The sequence below is a fragment of the Cynocephalus volans genome, chromosome 12 (assembly GCF_027409185.1).
Source record: "Cynocephalus volans isolate mCynVol1 chromosome 12, mCynVol1.pri, whole genome shotgun sequence".
Classification (NCBI taxonomy): Eukaryota; Metazoa; Chordata; class Mammalia; order Dermoptera; family Cynocephalidae; genus Cynocephalus; species Cynocephalus volans.
The window spans coordinates 82,076,548-82,091,672 of record NC_084471.1 but is presented as its reverse complement, the minus strand read 5'-3'; the positions used below and the strand labels follow the sequence as shown (position 1 = coordinate 82,091,672).

The 15,125-nt window shown below is 37.0% G+C and overlaps 1 protein-coding gene and 1 pseudogene across 2 annotated transcripts in view; both read left to right on the top strand.

Moving 5' to 3' along the window:
- The window catches only part of RESF1 (retroelement silencing factor 1), a 38,448-nt gene extending 24,746 nt beyond the window's left edge, over positions 1 to 13,702 (top strand). For both annotated transcript variants that reach the window (XM_063075179.1, XM_063075180.1), the window contains exons 2-4: positions 3,619 to 8,722; positions 10,236 to 10,319; positions 13,117 to 13,702. In XM_063075179.1, the coding sequence (XP_062931249.1) occupies positions 3,676 to 8,722; positions 10,236 to 10,319; positions 13,117 to 13,277 (5,292 nt within the window). In that variant the 5' untranslated portion in view covers positions 3,619 to 3,675 and the 3' untranslated portion in view covers positions 13,278 to 13,702. The remainder of the gene's footprint in view (positions 1 to 3,618; positions 8,723 to 10,235; positions 10,320 to 13,116) is intronic.
- A 674-nt stretch (positions 13,703 to 14,376) lies between these two features.
- LOC134361156 (large ribosomal subunit protein uL6-like) lies at positions 14,377 to 14,946 on the top strand (annotated as a pseudogene).
- Positions 14,947 to 15,125: the final 179 nt, after the last annotated feature.

Here is a 15,125-nt window from a genome sequence, read left to right as displayed (position 1 = left end):
TTGGGAGGGTCTGAAGATATTCTCTTCTGCTATTTTCTAGAAACTTTGTTTTAACTTTTACATTTTACAAATTACAATCTACTTGGGATTGATTTGTGTGTGTGTGTCTCTCTAGGTGTGTAATAGGATAGGGCTTATTTTATTTCTTGGCATATGGATATCCAGTTGACCCAGCATCATTTATTTAAAAGATTTTTTTCCTACCTTCGTCATAAATCAAATGGCCACATATATGAGAGTGTATGTCTTTGCTATCCTTGCCATTTTTGCATTTCCATGTAAATTTTAGAATCAGCTGGTGAATTTCTACCAAAAAACCTGTCAGGATTTTTACTGGAATTGCATTGACTCTGTAGATAAATTTTGAGATAATTGGCATCTTTAGTATTGCCTTCAAATATTTGGACATGGTATATCCTTACACTTAGGTCTTAATTTTAATCAGAAATTTTGCACATCTTTCATTTTCTAAGTATTTGATTTTTTATGGTATTGAAAATGGTATTTTGGGGGCCGGCCTGTGGCTCACTCGGGAGAGTGTGGTGCTGATAACACCAAGGCCACGGGTTTGGATCCCATATAGGGATGGCCAGTTAGCTCACTGGGTGAGCGTGGTGCTGACAACACCAAGTCAAAGGTTAAGATCCCCTTACCGGTCATCTTTAAAAAAAAAAAAAAGAAAATGGTATTTTTTTCTGTTATATTGATCTTGTTTTTAGGGATTTTAATAAATTATAACTTAGTAGAACAAAAAGATCTATAGATAGTTTTGGATTTTTTGTATAACACCTGATACTCAGTTTTATGTTTTCCTCTCCAATTTTATACTTTCTAATCTTTCCTTTTCTTATACCAGCTAGGATCTTCAGTACAGTGGTGAATAGAAGGGACGATACTGGTATATTTTATCTTATTGTCACAGTCTAAATTTTGTAGCTACCATTTATCAAAATTAAGGAAGTTTCTTTATTCTTTGATACAATTGTTCTTTTAATACATGGGGTGTTGGATTTTATCAAAAATTCTTATCTTGGGCCGAGCCCGTGGCGCACTCGGTAGAGTGCTGCGCTGGGAGCACGGCGACGCTCCCGCTGCGGGTTCGGATCCTATATAGGACTGACCGGTGCACTCACTGGCTGAGTGCCGGTCACGGAAAAAAAAAAAAAAAAAAATTCTTATCTTGCATCTGCTGAAATGATCATGATGTTTAATCTTCCTTTTCAGGTTTTTGGTATCAAAGGTGTGACAGCCAGAGTAAATGAGCTGTGAAGTGTTCCCTTTTTTATCCTTTAGAGGAGGTTATAATGGATTATTTCATCCTTAAATGATTCGTAGAATACTCCAGAAAAGCCTGTATAGGCATGGAATTTTCTTTCTGAAAAGGTTTAATTAAATGTGGTGCTCCTTTTCTTATGTCAGTCCTGGTTTGGTGTTTTTCCCCAAGGAATTTCTCCATCTGACCTAAATTTCAAATGTATTCGTACAAAGATATTCAAAATACTTACTTAACCATTTTAATGTCTAGGGCTCTTTTCCCAACATTGTGGATTTTTCCATAATCAGTGTTGTCAGAGGCTTACTGATTTTTATTCTTCTTTTTAAAGATCCAACTTGTGACTTGTTGAATCTGTATTTTTGTTCATTATTTATTTCACTTAATTTCCTTCCTTTTTGGGGGCTTACTTGTTATTTTTGTGCTAAATGTGGAGATTATTTTCAGGTCATCTATTTAGTGCTGGAAAGTATCCAGGTGCACTGCTTATTTCTCAATTATTTGGCAATTTTATAGCAATTTTTTCTATAATTTCTAGATTAATTCCACTGAATTTTAATCTGAATTATTTTAATCTTTTGAAATTTGAGATTTGCTTATGGCCCAGCCATATGGTCAATATTGGTGAAAATTCCATGTGTACTTGTATAGAATGTATATTCTGCAGTTGTTGGGAACACACTTGTATGTTTAAGTCAAGTTTTTGTTTAATTTCAGTTCTTTTAATCTGTTTTCCCTCCTACCATTTTACTGAAAAGGGCTTTTAAAATCTCCTGCTGTCGTGTGGATTGTCCATTTTTAGACATGTCAGTATACTGTTGGTGAAGTGTAAATTATTTCAACCTATTTAGAAGACAGTTTGTCACTGTTTATCAAAATAATTTTAATGCCTTTTGACATATTGATTTCACTTCTATGAACTTCCAGAAATATTTAGCACAAATATAAGAGCATATATGTAAGGATGTTTAGTGTAGGATAGTTTATAAGAGCAAAACTTAGGTAAACCAGATATTAAATGGTGTTCTGCAAAAACGCTTCTTCTACACTTGTGCAATTCTGCTAACACCAGATGTGTAGGATTTTTCCCCCCTACTGACCCATTCTACAGTTCTCTTCAGACACCGAACTGGGTGTCCACTAATTCAATTCAGAGTCTATTTACCTGGAGCTAGCATCAGATTCCACAAGTTAAAGGGCTCAGCCCCACAAGACTGCCCCTACTTCATGCCAGTTGCAACCGGATGGCTATAAATTGGGGGTTCTGTGAGCCCCTCCTTTGGTTTGATAATTAGCTAGAATGGCTCATGGAACTCAGGGAAACACTTTATGTATATCTGTGGGTTTACGATAAAGGCTACAACGCAAGAACTGCCAGATGGAAGATATACATAGGACAAGGTACTGGGGTGGGAGGTGTGTTTTGTGAAGTTTCCTTGCCCTCTCTCAGCACACCACCCTCCCAGCACCAACCCAGAAGCTCATCAAATCTCATTGTTCAAGAGTTTTTATAAACCTTGATTTCTAGTCACCCTTCCCCTGTTTCTGAAGGTCAGTGGGTGGGGCTAAAAGTTCCATCCCCCTTATAGCTTGGTCTTTCAGGTGGCCAGCCCCATCTTGAGGCTATCTAGGGGCTGTACTTTAATTCACCTCAATACCATAGACTAAGGTGTGAGGAAAAGGGGCTTATTATGAATAACAAAAGGTACTCCTATCACTGGGAAAATTCCAAGGGTATTAAGAGCTTTGTGCCAGAAATAAGGGATAAAAACTAAATATATTTCTTAGTATACTGTAGGTGGTATACCCATAAAGTTGAATGCTATGCAAGCAATGAGGTAGATGTGTATATGTATAATGAAAAGTCTAGATATAATAAAAACAGGCAAATTGTAGACAGTGTGTTTGGTAGAATTCCATTTGTTTTAAAAGATGTTTTATTTACGAATTAGTGTTTGTTTATGCCTAGAAGTTATCTGAGAAGTTAAGGTTATCATTGCATACCGCTGAGGAGTTAGCTTTTTTTTTTTCTGACAGTGAGTTTGGATTACTAGAATAAAGAGCTTGTTAAAATAAATAAAAGCAGAAAGTGATTGCCACTTAAATGTAACAAAAAGAATGTTGCCGTATTGTGTAGAATGAATGCCTGTTAAACACTCCAGAAACTGTATTGGTATTTGCCTTATTTATTGTTGCATCCTGCATTGCTAGTTCCCTTCCCAAATTAGAGGTGAGGCTTGTCTCATCTGAAGTTTCAGTAATTATGACATAGTCAGCTACTAATTTTCTTAGAAATTCTATCCAGGCAAAACAGCATTTTAATAAAAGATCTTTATTTCTTACAGATTCCTGACATTCAAAACAACTGACTTTTAATACATTGCTATTATATCAAATCAACAATGAATTGGAATGCAAAACCAGAGAGTACTACATTATCACCACAGTATCCTACAAGCCAATCATCTTTTTTGCATTTGTCTTTAATGAACCAACTTACCACAACATCTCAAAATTCTTTCAGCTATCCTGGAAGTAACCAAGAAGCATGCATGTATCCCGGTAATTCAAATCCAGTTTCACAGCCACTGCAGAATGTAAAAAATTATAAAACTCCTCCACAAATCCCTGTTTCTGATATGCATAATGGGACATTTGTGGCCTCACAGACTTCTGTAGAAAGAATAACGTATGCAAATGTTAAAGGACCCAAACAACTAAACCACAATTTGCAAATGTCTTCAGGAGTTACACAAAGTATGTGGTTGAACCCACCAATGAGGAATTCTATGCTTTCTCATACAGAGACAACAGTATCTCATCAGACTGACTTTGGAACTAATATATCCAATGCACATGGACTACAGAGTCAGCTTGTAACATCAGATACCTATTCTATGCAAGTACAAATGATCCCTTCTAATTCTCTAAGAGTTCCCATAACCTATCAAGGAAATCAGGGACTTAATCAGTCTCTATCAGAGCAACAGGTTGACTGGGCACAACACTATACATCGAATGGACTGACTCATCCAAATTACAGACCACTTCCAAAGCCATACTGTTATACAGAACAAAGCTTTTTGCAAGATCCTACTATTCAGAAACAAAATCTTATGCCATCTACATCATCACAGGTTAAAAATAGTCAGCTTCCAAATTCTTCACTGAGTTTACAGCCAAAGCAGTTTGCAGCTGTACCGTCACATCAATATGCTACTCAAACTGACAAAAGACTTCCGCCACCACTGCCTCCTCTTCCTCCTCCTTATGACTGTAGGTATAGAAGACATCCTTTGCAGAGCACTCAGCATGTTACAAAACATTTGTCTATGGAAGTTCCTCAGAGTCAAGAAATGCACTCATCTGAGATAAGGAAAGACTTTTGTAGAGGCTTTCAACAGCAGTGGCAAAACCCTAATGAAAATGTCAGCACAATTGGAAATTTCTGTAACTTGAAGGTAAATACCAGTTTCAGTCAGCCTTTAAATGAACCAGTTAGATCTTCTGTGGATGGTGTTCAGGCTCTTGCTCAAAATAATCTAGAGAAAAGAATGGATTTTTGCAGTCCAACTTCAAATCAAGAACTGGACACAAGTGTCACAAAGGAAAAGTTAGTAAGGGATTTTAAAACATTAATAGAAATGAAAAAGAAGTTTTCAGAGCTTGCAAGGAAAATTAAAATTAATAAAGAACTTTTAATGGCAGCAGGTTGTAGTAAAATAATGAATACCTCTTACAGTGAACCAGCTCAGAATTCTGATTTGTCTCTGAAACAAACTGCCAAAATCGTGTCTGGACCACAGGTACCCCCAGTAACTCCAGAGGGTCAGCCACCAACAGTAATGAAATTTGCAGAAGAAACAAATAAAACACACTCTATGTTGAATTCCAGCATTCAGGAAATCAATTGCAGAAAATTCAACCAAGTCAATCCTGTTTTACTTAATTCAGTTTTTTCAGAAAAGTTGCCAGTGCCTGATCAGTTTAATGATTTGAAAGTTCTGACTTCTTTAAAGACATCAGTTGTTGAAGATATCCAGGCAACATTGGATAAAACCCAGCTTTCATCAGAAAATTTTGTCCATGTTGAACAAAATCTGCCAGCAATTTGTGAAACAATTTCTATTCCCCAGTCTGCGTCAATTGAGGAATGTGTTTCAAAATTTTTAAATAAAAATCTACTTCGCAGTTTGCTTACACAGACAGACAAAACTCAGAAGAATTTATTAAAAGATGCTAGTCAAACTATTCAGGATTCTAAACCAAACAGTTGTGAAATGAATCCAAATACCCAAATCACTGGTAACCAATTGAAATTGAAAACTGTGGAAACTCCAAGTTCTTCTAATGCAAATACCAAGATTTCAGACAACTCTTCTTGCCTTGAGCATAAATCCTCAGTGAAAGAAATGTCTGCTAAAAGTGACAGTCTCTGTTCCACGGAATTGCTAGCAACATGTCTTTCACTGTGGAAAAAGCAACCTTCGGAAACTACAGAAGAAAAACAGTGTAATGAATCGCGAACAAATGGAATGGCAGTTGGAATTTCAAAGCCCGTGGAAGTCTGTGTTAAAAGTCCTTGTTCAGTTGTGGGAAATTCTCAGAATAAAATGGTTAGCCCTTCACAAAAACCAACTTTGTCAATGGTAGTGCAGAGTTGTGAGTCTTCAGGTGTTAATATAACAAAGGGAACAGAACTTCAGGTTGCTGTAGTGTCGCCCTTGGTTCTTTCAGATGTCAAAACGTTGTCTGTCAAAGGAGTAACACCTGAAGCTTTACATGAAACAGTGTATCCAATTATTAAAGAAGGCAGTGTTTGTAGCTTACAAAATCAGTTGGCAGAAGATACAACTGCTGCTTTGAAAGTTGATGATAATGGGTCAGTAGCAAGTACTACAACATCAAAGGTTTTCCCACTAATTCAGAAGGAAAAGCAGAATGCATCAGCCAATGGTAATTCAGAAGGCACACCTCTTACCAGTAAAGGGCAGCATAACGTATCAGAACCAGATAAGTACTTTCCTGTGAGTGATCAGGCCACCTCTCAGTCTAGGGATAGTATTATTATGAGTGATGGTATGTTACAGATCGACAATATTTGTTCTCTTGTTGAAGGCGATACATCTTATAATTCCCAAATAGCAAAGATCTTCAACTCTCTGCCTTTGAAAAAGGTGGAGCCACAGATAATTTGTCTACCCAATCAGCAAGTAATTAGTAGTAGACAACAAACAGAACAATTAGATAACATTACTGAAAATAAAGACTTTGGTTTGGAAAAAGATAAATTTGTACAGTGCACAGATGTTTCACATAAAATAATGGATGAATCAAAGACACAGCAGCCTCCAGAATCGTCGTCTTTTAAATATATTGAAACAAATAGAGGAATTCTAAAGGAGAGCAATTTGGAGCACACCACTGAAAAAGAAAGCACTGCTAATGATACATGTTGTTCATCAGCTGCTATTCAGCAGGATATTTACCCTCAGGAAACTGATGCGTGTGGCAATTACACTGCCCAAGATCCTACAAGTAATGAGATTCAAAATGATAAGACATCCGTCTTTTACCTACATGACCAGCTGTTGGAACTCTTAGAAGAGTTTCCCTATGGTATTGAAGCTGTGAACATGCGTGAAGGTGCTGTGGGCCAACAGATGGCAGCCCAAATCTCAGCAGATGAAACTGGTGATAAAAGCGGTGGTGACTCCAAAGAGTCAACAGACCAAATACAAATCACAATATTAAGCTCAGAGCAAATGAAAGAATTGTTTCCTGAACAGGACAATCAGTCCTGTGATGTAGACAAATTGGCAGGACCTCAGAAAGAAAATTCTGTCACAGAATTAGAGAACCAGTGTGACCCACAAGCGCCTCCAGAAGGAGAAGGTTGTAATTCTGTAGTACTGAACTCAGAGAAAGATGATGTTGTTTATTGCTGTGCATTGGGTTGGCTCACTAAGGTTTATGAAAGTGTACCCCAGTGTCAATGTAATTCCATCAAGAAATCTACTTCAGAGGAAGAGAAGGGGAAAGATCAGTGTTATCCTTTGGAGACTAATAGCTGTACACAAAGCGAAAGGGCCTCTGACAGAGGTGTCCCTATTGTTGAATGTGACAGTCTTCCAAATAATCCAAAGACTCCTCTGACTCTTCCAGATGGGAAAAATCATTTTCATGAAATTCAGGACAATATAAAAGATACACCCAAAACAAAGGATGATAGCTCACTAAGGATGGAACAAGAATTAACTGATCAGTTTTCTTCTAAATGTGATAAAAAACTAGATTCTTTGCAAGGCCATAAAGGAAAAAAACTGAAATTTCATGAGGTAACCTTTCACCCCAGTAATAAAACTGCAGGATTTTATAAACAAGCTCCTCAAGAAAGCTTGCAGAAGAGACACATAGCACAAAACTCACGTCCACTAAAAGCAAAGACGGTTTTTCTGACGAATAAAGATTCGTGTAAGAAGAATGGTTCTTTGGTACAGTCAGTATCACCTGAAAAAAAATTGAAATTCAAAGCGGATGGCTCCAAACAAAAACATTTGGAAAAAAGGAAGTTAGACCAAGGGAGCATACTAGATATGGAGATAAAGAAGAAATATGAGAAACAAGAGCAGAATAAAAATGCAGATGGTACGCTTAAATTTTGTAATTCTTTGTCAAACCCAAGTGAAAGAACCAGAGTTAGAGAAAAGACACTGTCAAATACTAAGTCCTTGGACTTGAAGGAGAGTTCATCTAAATTTAATAGAACTCTAACTGTGAAGGAGTACTTACAAAGGCAGAAGCATAAAGAAGCGATGGGTAATAAAGAATTTAAGAAAATCCGTGTGAAAAAGGTACCATGTGATTCTGAATATAAGAGGTCCAGCAAACTTTCTGTGCAACCAGGGAATTGTGGGAAATCAAATGAGAGACACAGTAGTAGTATACAGACCTCTAAGGAATCATTAAACAATTTCACAAGCCATGGTAAAAACTTCAAAATCCATCATTCTGAGGAATCTAGAACATATATTTCAAGGAATATTCAAGGAAAAGTTGGTGGAAGGCAGCCTGACAAAATGTGTATTGATAAAAGCAAATTAGGCAAAAAATTAACCAGTATGAATAATGAAGTTGAATTCAGCCAAGTGCCTTCCCAAGCAAAGGATCAAAAGAAATCCTATCTGAACAGAGTTGCATTTAAATGCACTGAACGTGAAAGCATTTGTCTCACCAAATTAGAAAATTCATCCAGGAGGCTTAATGAAGATAAAGAAAAGAGACAGGAACGTAAATCTAAGATCGTTTTACCTGTGAAAGATACCACTGAAGAACCAAGCATGCTGGAGTTTAAATTATGTCCAGATGCCCTGTTGAAGAACACAAACTCTGCTGAAGAACTGAAGGACCTAAAGCCTCATCCTAGGAAGGAACGAGCCCCTGTGCAAGGTCCAGTATGATTTTCTTGATCATGTCCACGACATCGTAAAGAGCTGTAGGTCGAGATGTGGGTTAAACCCTCATGCTATCCAGGAGGCTGGGAAAGACTTTAATGTGTTACACCATTACCTAGTATTTGTTTTTCCTCAGTAAATCAATATTTCATTGGGCAATACTTGTTTTCCATTTATTGCCATCTTATTGTAAATTGTAGTAAGTAATGACAAGAGCTGTATAAAATCTTAAGGTTTACCAAATACAAATACTTTATTTAGTACCAAGAACACTGTATTGTGAAAAACACTCCACATTCCCTGTGGTAAGTTAGAAAAGTGTCAAGAACAGTTGTGCATTGCTTAAAGATGGGAGTACTTTCTGAGAAATGTGTGATTCATTTTTGTGCGAACGTCAGAGTATACTCACACAGACTAGATGGACTAGGCCACTGCACACCTAGGCTGTGTGGTGTAGCTATTATAATCTTATCGGACCACCATCATATATGTGGTTCGTTGATGACCAAAACATTATTATGTGGTGCATGACTGTATGTTATGCTTAGAGCTTGGTTTTGTTAATTATTCTTTGGACTTGTCATTTTAAAGCCCTATGAGTTTAAAATTTTGTTCTAAATATTAGGGAATATGTAGGGATTAGGAGTGAAATATTTTTGTTCATATGTCATCTTTGTCATCTTTGAGACAGTTAATGACCAAGTTATTACTAAAGTTAAAGTGGTAACGTGTCTGCCCTATTCACATAATGGAAGGACTGTGGAAGCAGTATTGTCCTATGTTAAATTATGTCTCTAAAGCCAGAATGACAACCATGAGGATTAGGTAGCGTAATGGCAGACTTCTCAATGTAGTGCTGGGAGGAAGGAGAAAATAGATAACTAATTGTTTTTGGTAGTAAGGGAAAATTTAGGGGTTGTGGATGTTATATATAGAACATTGTGCTGAGACACTCACTCAGATTGGAAAACTAAATGAAGTATTTGAATGGAAATTGTCCTTGCTCTGCTTTTCCAGCTATATCTGTTTGGTATGTAAAGATATAGCATAAAAACAGTACATTTTCTTGGAAAGTGATAGGGATATATGATTAAATACAGCACAAAATTCATTTTGCAAAAACTTGGTGATTTCAGTAGGAACTTTACTTAGAATCTGAGACATGGGTGTAACAGTAGCATTAGAAGTAAGTGGGGGCAATGTGAGTGACTTTCTATGTTATGTGCCCTTAAATACCTAGAGATGTGTTGGTGTTCAGCCCAAGTTGGGGACACATAATTACGTAGTGAGGATAAACTTTAAAAGCAACTCATTTTTTTTCAATAATGAGATATTCAAGCACTTCAAAAAGAGAAATCATTTTTCTAGACCCTTTTTTAGGGTTATGTTATATATGGACATGTCCGGTGCCTTCCAAAGTCTATTTTAGGCCTATATTATTTTCCTTTGTTATAGGACTAAAAGAGATGAATACCAATATCTAGAGATCTGAAAATGAGTATTTATAGTTTCAGGAATTAAGAGTACAAAAGAAGACTGGTTAAAATGGACAAAAGCAAAGAAAAGGATGCGTGAAGCCAGCCAAGAAATAGGTAAGGTCATCATCTATTTAAATTATTTTGCTTACCTGCCAATCTTTTATGTAAATTGAATTACAATAGGATACTATTATAAAGTATGATTTTATCCACATTCTTCAGTCATTTGACGTTTGTGTTTATTAATGGTAGGAGGACATTCTCTGTTATGCTGTGGACTGGCAAGCTGTGATCTATTTCCCTTGAACAAGAAAATAATCCTTATCACAGGGAGTTATATAAGGGGTTCACATATTTTTTCCTTTGTAGGACTAGATAGTAAATATCTTAGGTTTTCCAGGTCATAAGGTCTTTGTCCTGACTACTCAACTCTGACATTGTATCCAAAAAAATGGTCGTAGATAATATGCTGATGACTAGGTGTTGGCTGTGTTATAATTAAACTTAATTTACCAAAATATGCAGCAGGCTGGACTTTGCCTGGACACCTTAGTTTGCCAACCCCTCAGTTAGATGATTCGAGTGTTAATTTGTTTAATCCTTAAAACAAGGTAGGCAAGGACATTCCTATTTACAGAGGAGAGGTTATATCAATTGACTTAATGTTACGTTGCTAGTAACTGAATAGGACTTGAACCCAGTCTTCTCTCTTCAGAGATTATTATGTGTGGTATTTGAGGTATAGTCGGCCCTCCATATTCACAGGTTTCATATCCATGATTCAACCAACTGAGGATTGAAATATTCAGAAAAAAAAATTTAAAGAACAGTGAAACAATAAAAAAATACAAATTTTTGAAATACAGTATAACAACTATTTGTGTAGCATTTACATTGTATTGGGTATTATAAGTAATTTGGAGATGATTTAAAGTATGATTTAAAGGATGTACATGTAGAAAAAGGCTAAGTTTAATCAAAGAAAGAAGAAATACACTCTTAATCAGAACAGGAAAATGACCTAAAAAGGGGAAAATAAGAAGAGCACTGAGAGTAGAAATAATTTCTCTCAGGTTGGAATACAGACAGCCAGAAATGAGAAAGATTGAAATGGGTGTGGAGATTGGGCTAAGAACGACCCTTGGAAACAGGAGAGAGAAACATCTCAAAGACAAAGTGAGAGGTATATATTTGGAATCCAAAGCTGAAAATATTCAAAAGACAACTATATATAGATGGATCAAAGAGGCTCATAGATAAGCAGGAGCTAAGTGACAGTCATAAAGAGAGCCACAAGCTGGATGAACAATACACAGTGAGCATGGGACAGAAATACTCAAAATCATGATGAAAAAGAAACAGCGACAAGGGCATAAATACAGTAAGGTCTGAAGCAGGGTGAGGCAAGCCCAGAAACAAGCCCTGCAGCCTTGTCAGAGTTCAGAGTATGGTGAGACTCAAATAGATGAAAACTGATTTCTTACCAGAGAAGCAGCTCAGATGGTGCCACCTGGGCATTCAGAGGCCTATTGGGGGCAAGTGGAAGGGGCTGTGAAGAACATATCTCTGGGAAAGAGTGAAACATACACCTTTACCTGAGATGAGGAGGCCAGAGAACAGTGGACCAGCCATAAAGTGAGAAAAACAAATGTCATGAGCTCCCAAACAGCTATAAAGAAACATTTAAGACAAATATAAATCTAAATTTGGTGGCATAGGTTGAAGTGTACATGTAGGAAGTGGTGAAATCATCAGTTTAGGAAAGGGAAAGATATGAAGAGGATATGACAGAATCCCAGGGGAAGCAACTTAGAGACCCACCTTGGGCATCAGCATTATCAGTCCTGAAAGAAAGCAAACAAGGAAGTAGAAGAATTTGAAACAGATATGAAGAATTAAGAGGACAGAATGCTTGATTTACCTAGGCAGCAAGAGGCAAAACAAGACTGCGATATCCAGAAAGAGATAGCTAGAGCAAGCATGAAAAGTACAGACGGTCCCTGGCTTACGACGGTTCCACTTAATGACAGTGGTGCAAAAGTGATCTGCTTTCGGTAGCTACCATACTTGGAGTATCCACACAATCTATTTTTCACTTTCAATACAGTATTCAATAAATTACATGAGATATTCAACACTTAGTTATTAAACAGACTTTGTGTTAGATGATTTTGCCCAAATGTAGGCTCATGTAAGTGTTCTGGGCATGTTTCAGGTAAGCTGGGCTAAGCTATGAGGTTCGGTAGGTCAGGTGTATTAAATGCATTTTTTGACTTACAATATTTTTAACTTCCACTGGGTTTATTGAGATGTAGCCCCATTGTAAGTTGAGCATCTGTACAGGTATTCTGATTAGGGGAAGGAGGCTCCTGAGGTTAAGAGGCACACCTAAAAACACACAGAAGTAGGGAAAGCGAGGCCCGTCAAAAGAAAGGATAAGTGAGGCTATGCCATGCTGAAATGGTCTAAAGAAACAGAAAAGTAAAGACATGTTTTAAAACATCGAATGCTCAGCAAGACCAGAATATTACAACTCCTTTTCATTCACTGTTTGGGACTGGCTCATACTTGTGTTCTTTGTATTGCTAGTTTATAGGTAGGTCATGTTCATATTAAAGTTTGAAAATGATAGGAGGTTTTATTGAGCAAGGGTGAAGGTAGAAGAGAACAGCTCTGGGCAGTGAAGATGGGGGTGAGAGTAGAAAACAGCCACCAAAGAAAAGGTGAGATGTCATATGCATATAATTTATAATTCTGTAGGTAAAGAGCTGTAGTTTGTCAAACTTTCACTTAACTTCTTGCCCTAATTATTTATCCAACAGATAAATACATATTTTCTCTCAGTTTTGATTGATTATATATTGGTCATACCTAACATTAAGAGCAATAAGTAAAATTTTTGTTTCCTTAGATAACAGTGGCAGTTCAAGACTCTGCAAGAGAAGCTTCAGTGCAGATGGATTTGAGGCATTACAAAACCAAGTAAAAGATTCAAAAGCAATGTTTCAAACCTACAAACAGATGTACCTGGAGAAGAGAAGCAGAAGCCTTGGTAGCAGTCCTGTAAAGTAATTAGAAGCGGTGGTTCTGTAATTGCCACCTCGAAATTTCTGTTTTCTTTTCAGAATATTTTGCTGGAAATACTCAGAATTGCTGCAGTAAAGATTCCTTGGTCGGAGTTTGGTTACCACTTAGATTATGTATTTCATTGAAATTGCTTAATTAAAATGGCCTAGAAACTTTGTGGGTGTAAGAAGACATAATAAGATGGTGTTTGTCAGGGAGACCATAAGGTATTTGAATTTCTACTTTGTTGAACCAAGTTTACCATTATTTTAAAAGGAATGCTTCTAACGAATCTAAATTTGAAATGCTAACTATCCATCCTGAGGGAGAATGGTTTCTCAATTAAGGATTTGTGTATTTAACTTGGACTCTATATTTTTGTTTCTAAGCTACATTAGCAAATCTTATTTTTCAGAAATGTCCACTGTCAGTGTCAAAGTATATTCTTAAGTATTTTATACCTAATTGCAAACTTTTTTTAGAAGTTTTGTTTTATACTTGTTAAACCAACACAATTTTTCAGTAATGTTTTGACATTACTTTTCGTACTTGAAATAAACATTTATTTTTTAAAAAACTACATTTGAAATCTTCATGGTTCGACTTCTTTTTGGTTTCCTATCCTCACAACAGGGCACACTTTGAAAAGGCATTTTAAAAGTGGAAATGTCAGTTATGACGTTAGAGTAGGCATTTTCAGATTACATTCAGATGAGAGGACAAAAATTGCACTAGGTTGCAGGAGATTGCAGAAGGCAGGCTGTAGCCATTTAAATGTTCCTGGATTTTAGGGCCAGCTCATGACTCACTTGGGAGCATGTGGTGCTGATAAAACCAAGGCCACACGTTTGGATCCCTGTATAGGGATGGCCGGTTCGCTCACTTGGGAGAGCGTGGTGCTGACAACACCAAGTCAAGGGTTAAGATCCCCTTACCGTCATCTTAAAAAAAAAAAAAAAGTGTTCCTGGTTTTTACTTTATGACTACTAGAAAAGTGTTGTTATTTTAATAAAACCTTAATGCTATAAATATTATGTAATTAATTTTCATTTAAAAGCTACATTTAAAGTGCTAAGTAGCTCTCTTTGCCTTATCTACTGTGAGAATGAAGACCATTCCTAGCAGTCAGACTGTCCACATTCCAGAAAATGTCAATATCACTCTGAAGGGACACACACTTATTATAGTGAAGGTCCCCAGAGGAACGCTGTGGAAGGATTTCATTCTCATCAATGCAGAGCTCAGTCTCCTTGGAAAGAAAAAGAAGAGGCTCCGGGTTGACAAACAAGGGGAAATAGAAGGGCACTGGCTACTGTTCATGCTGTCAGTAGTCACGTACAGAACGTGATCGAGGGCATTTCGCTGGGCTTCCCTTACAAGATGAGGTCTGTGTGTGCTCACTTCCCCGTCAACGTTGTTATTCAGGAGAATGGGTCTCTTGTTGAAATCCGAAACTTCATGGGTGAAAAATACATCCTCAGGGTTTGAATGAAGCCAGGTGTTGCTTGCTATTAAGCCCAGAAAGATGAGTTAATCCCTGAAGAAAGCACTGAACTTATTTCTAATTCAGCTGCTTTGATCCAGCAAGCCACAGCAGTTAAAAACAAGGATTTCAGAAAACTTTTGGATGGTATCTGTCTCTGAAAAAGGAACAGTTCGGCAGGCTGACAAATGACATCTAAGAGTTGTCCAGCTACAGAAACAAGCTACAGGATGATTCCCAAGACATGCTTGTGAATTCTAATGATGGAATAAAAGACCTTTATTGATTTGGGGGCGGGGGGGTGGAAGGGTTAAGCAGACTGATGGATTTTAATAGAACAATGCAGAAAATTACTTGTGGTTTCAGCCTCC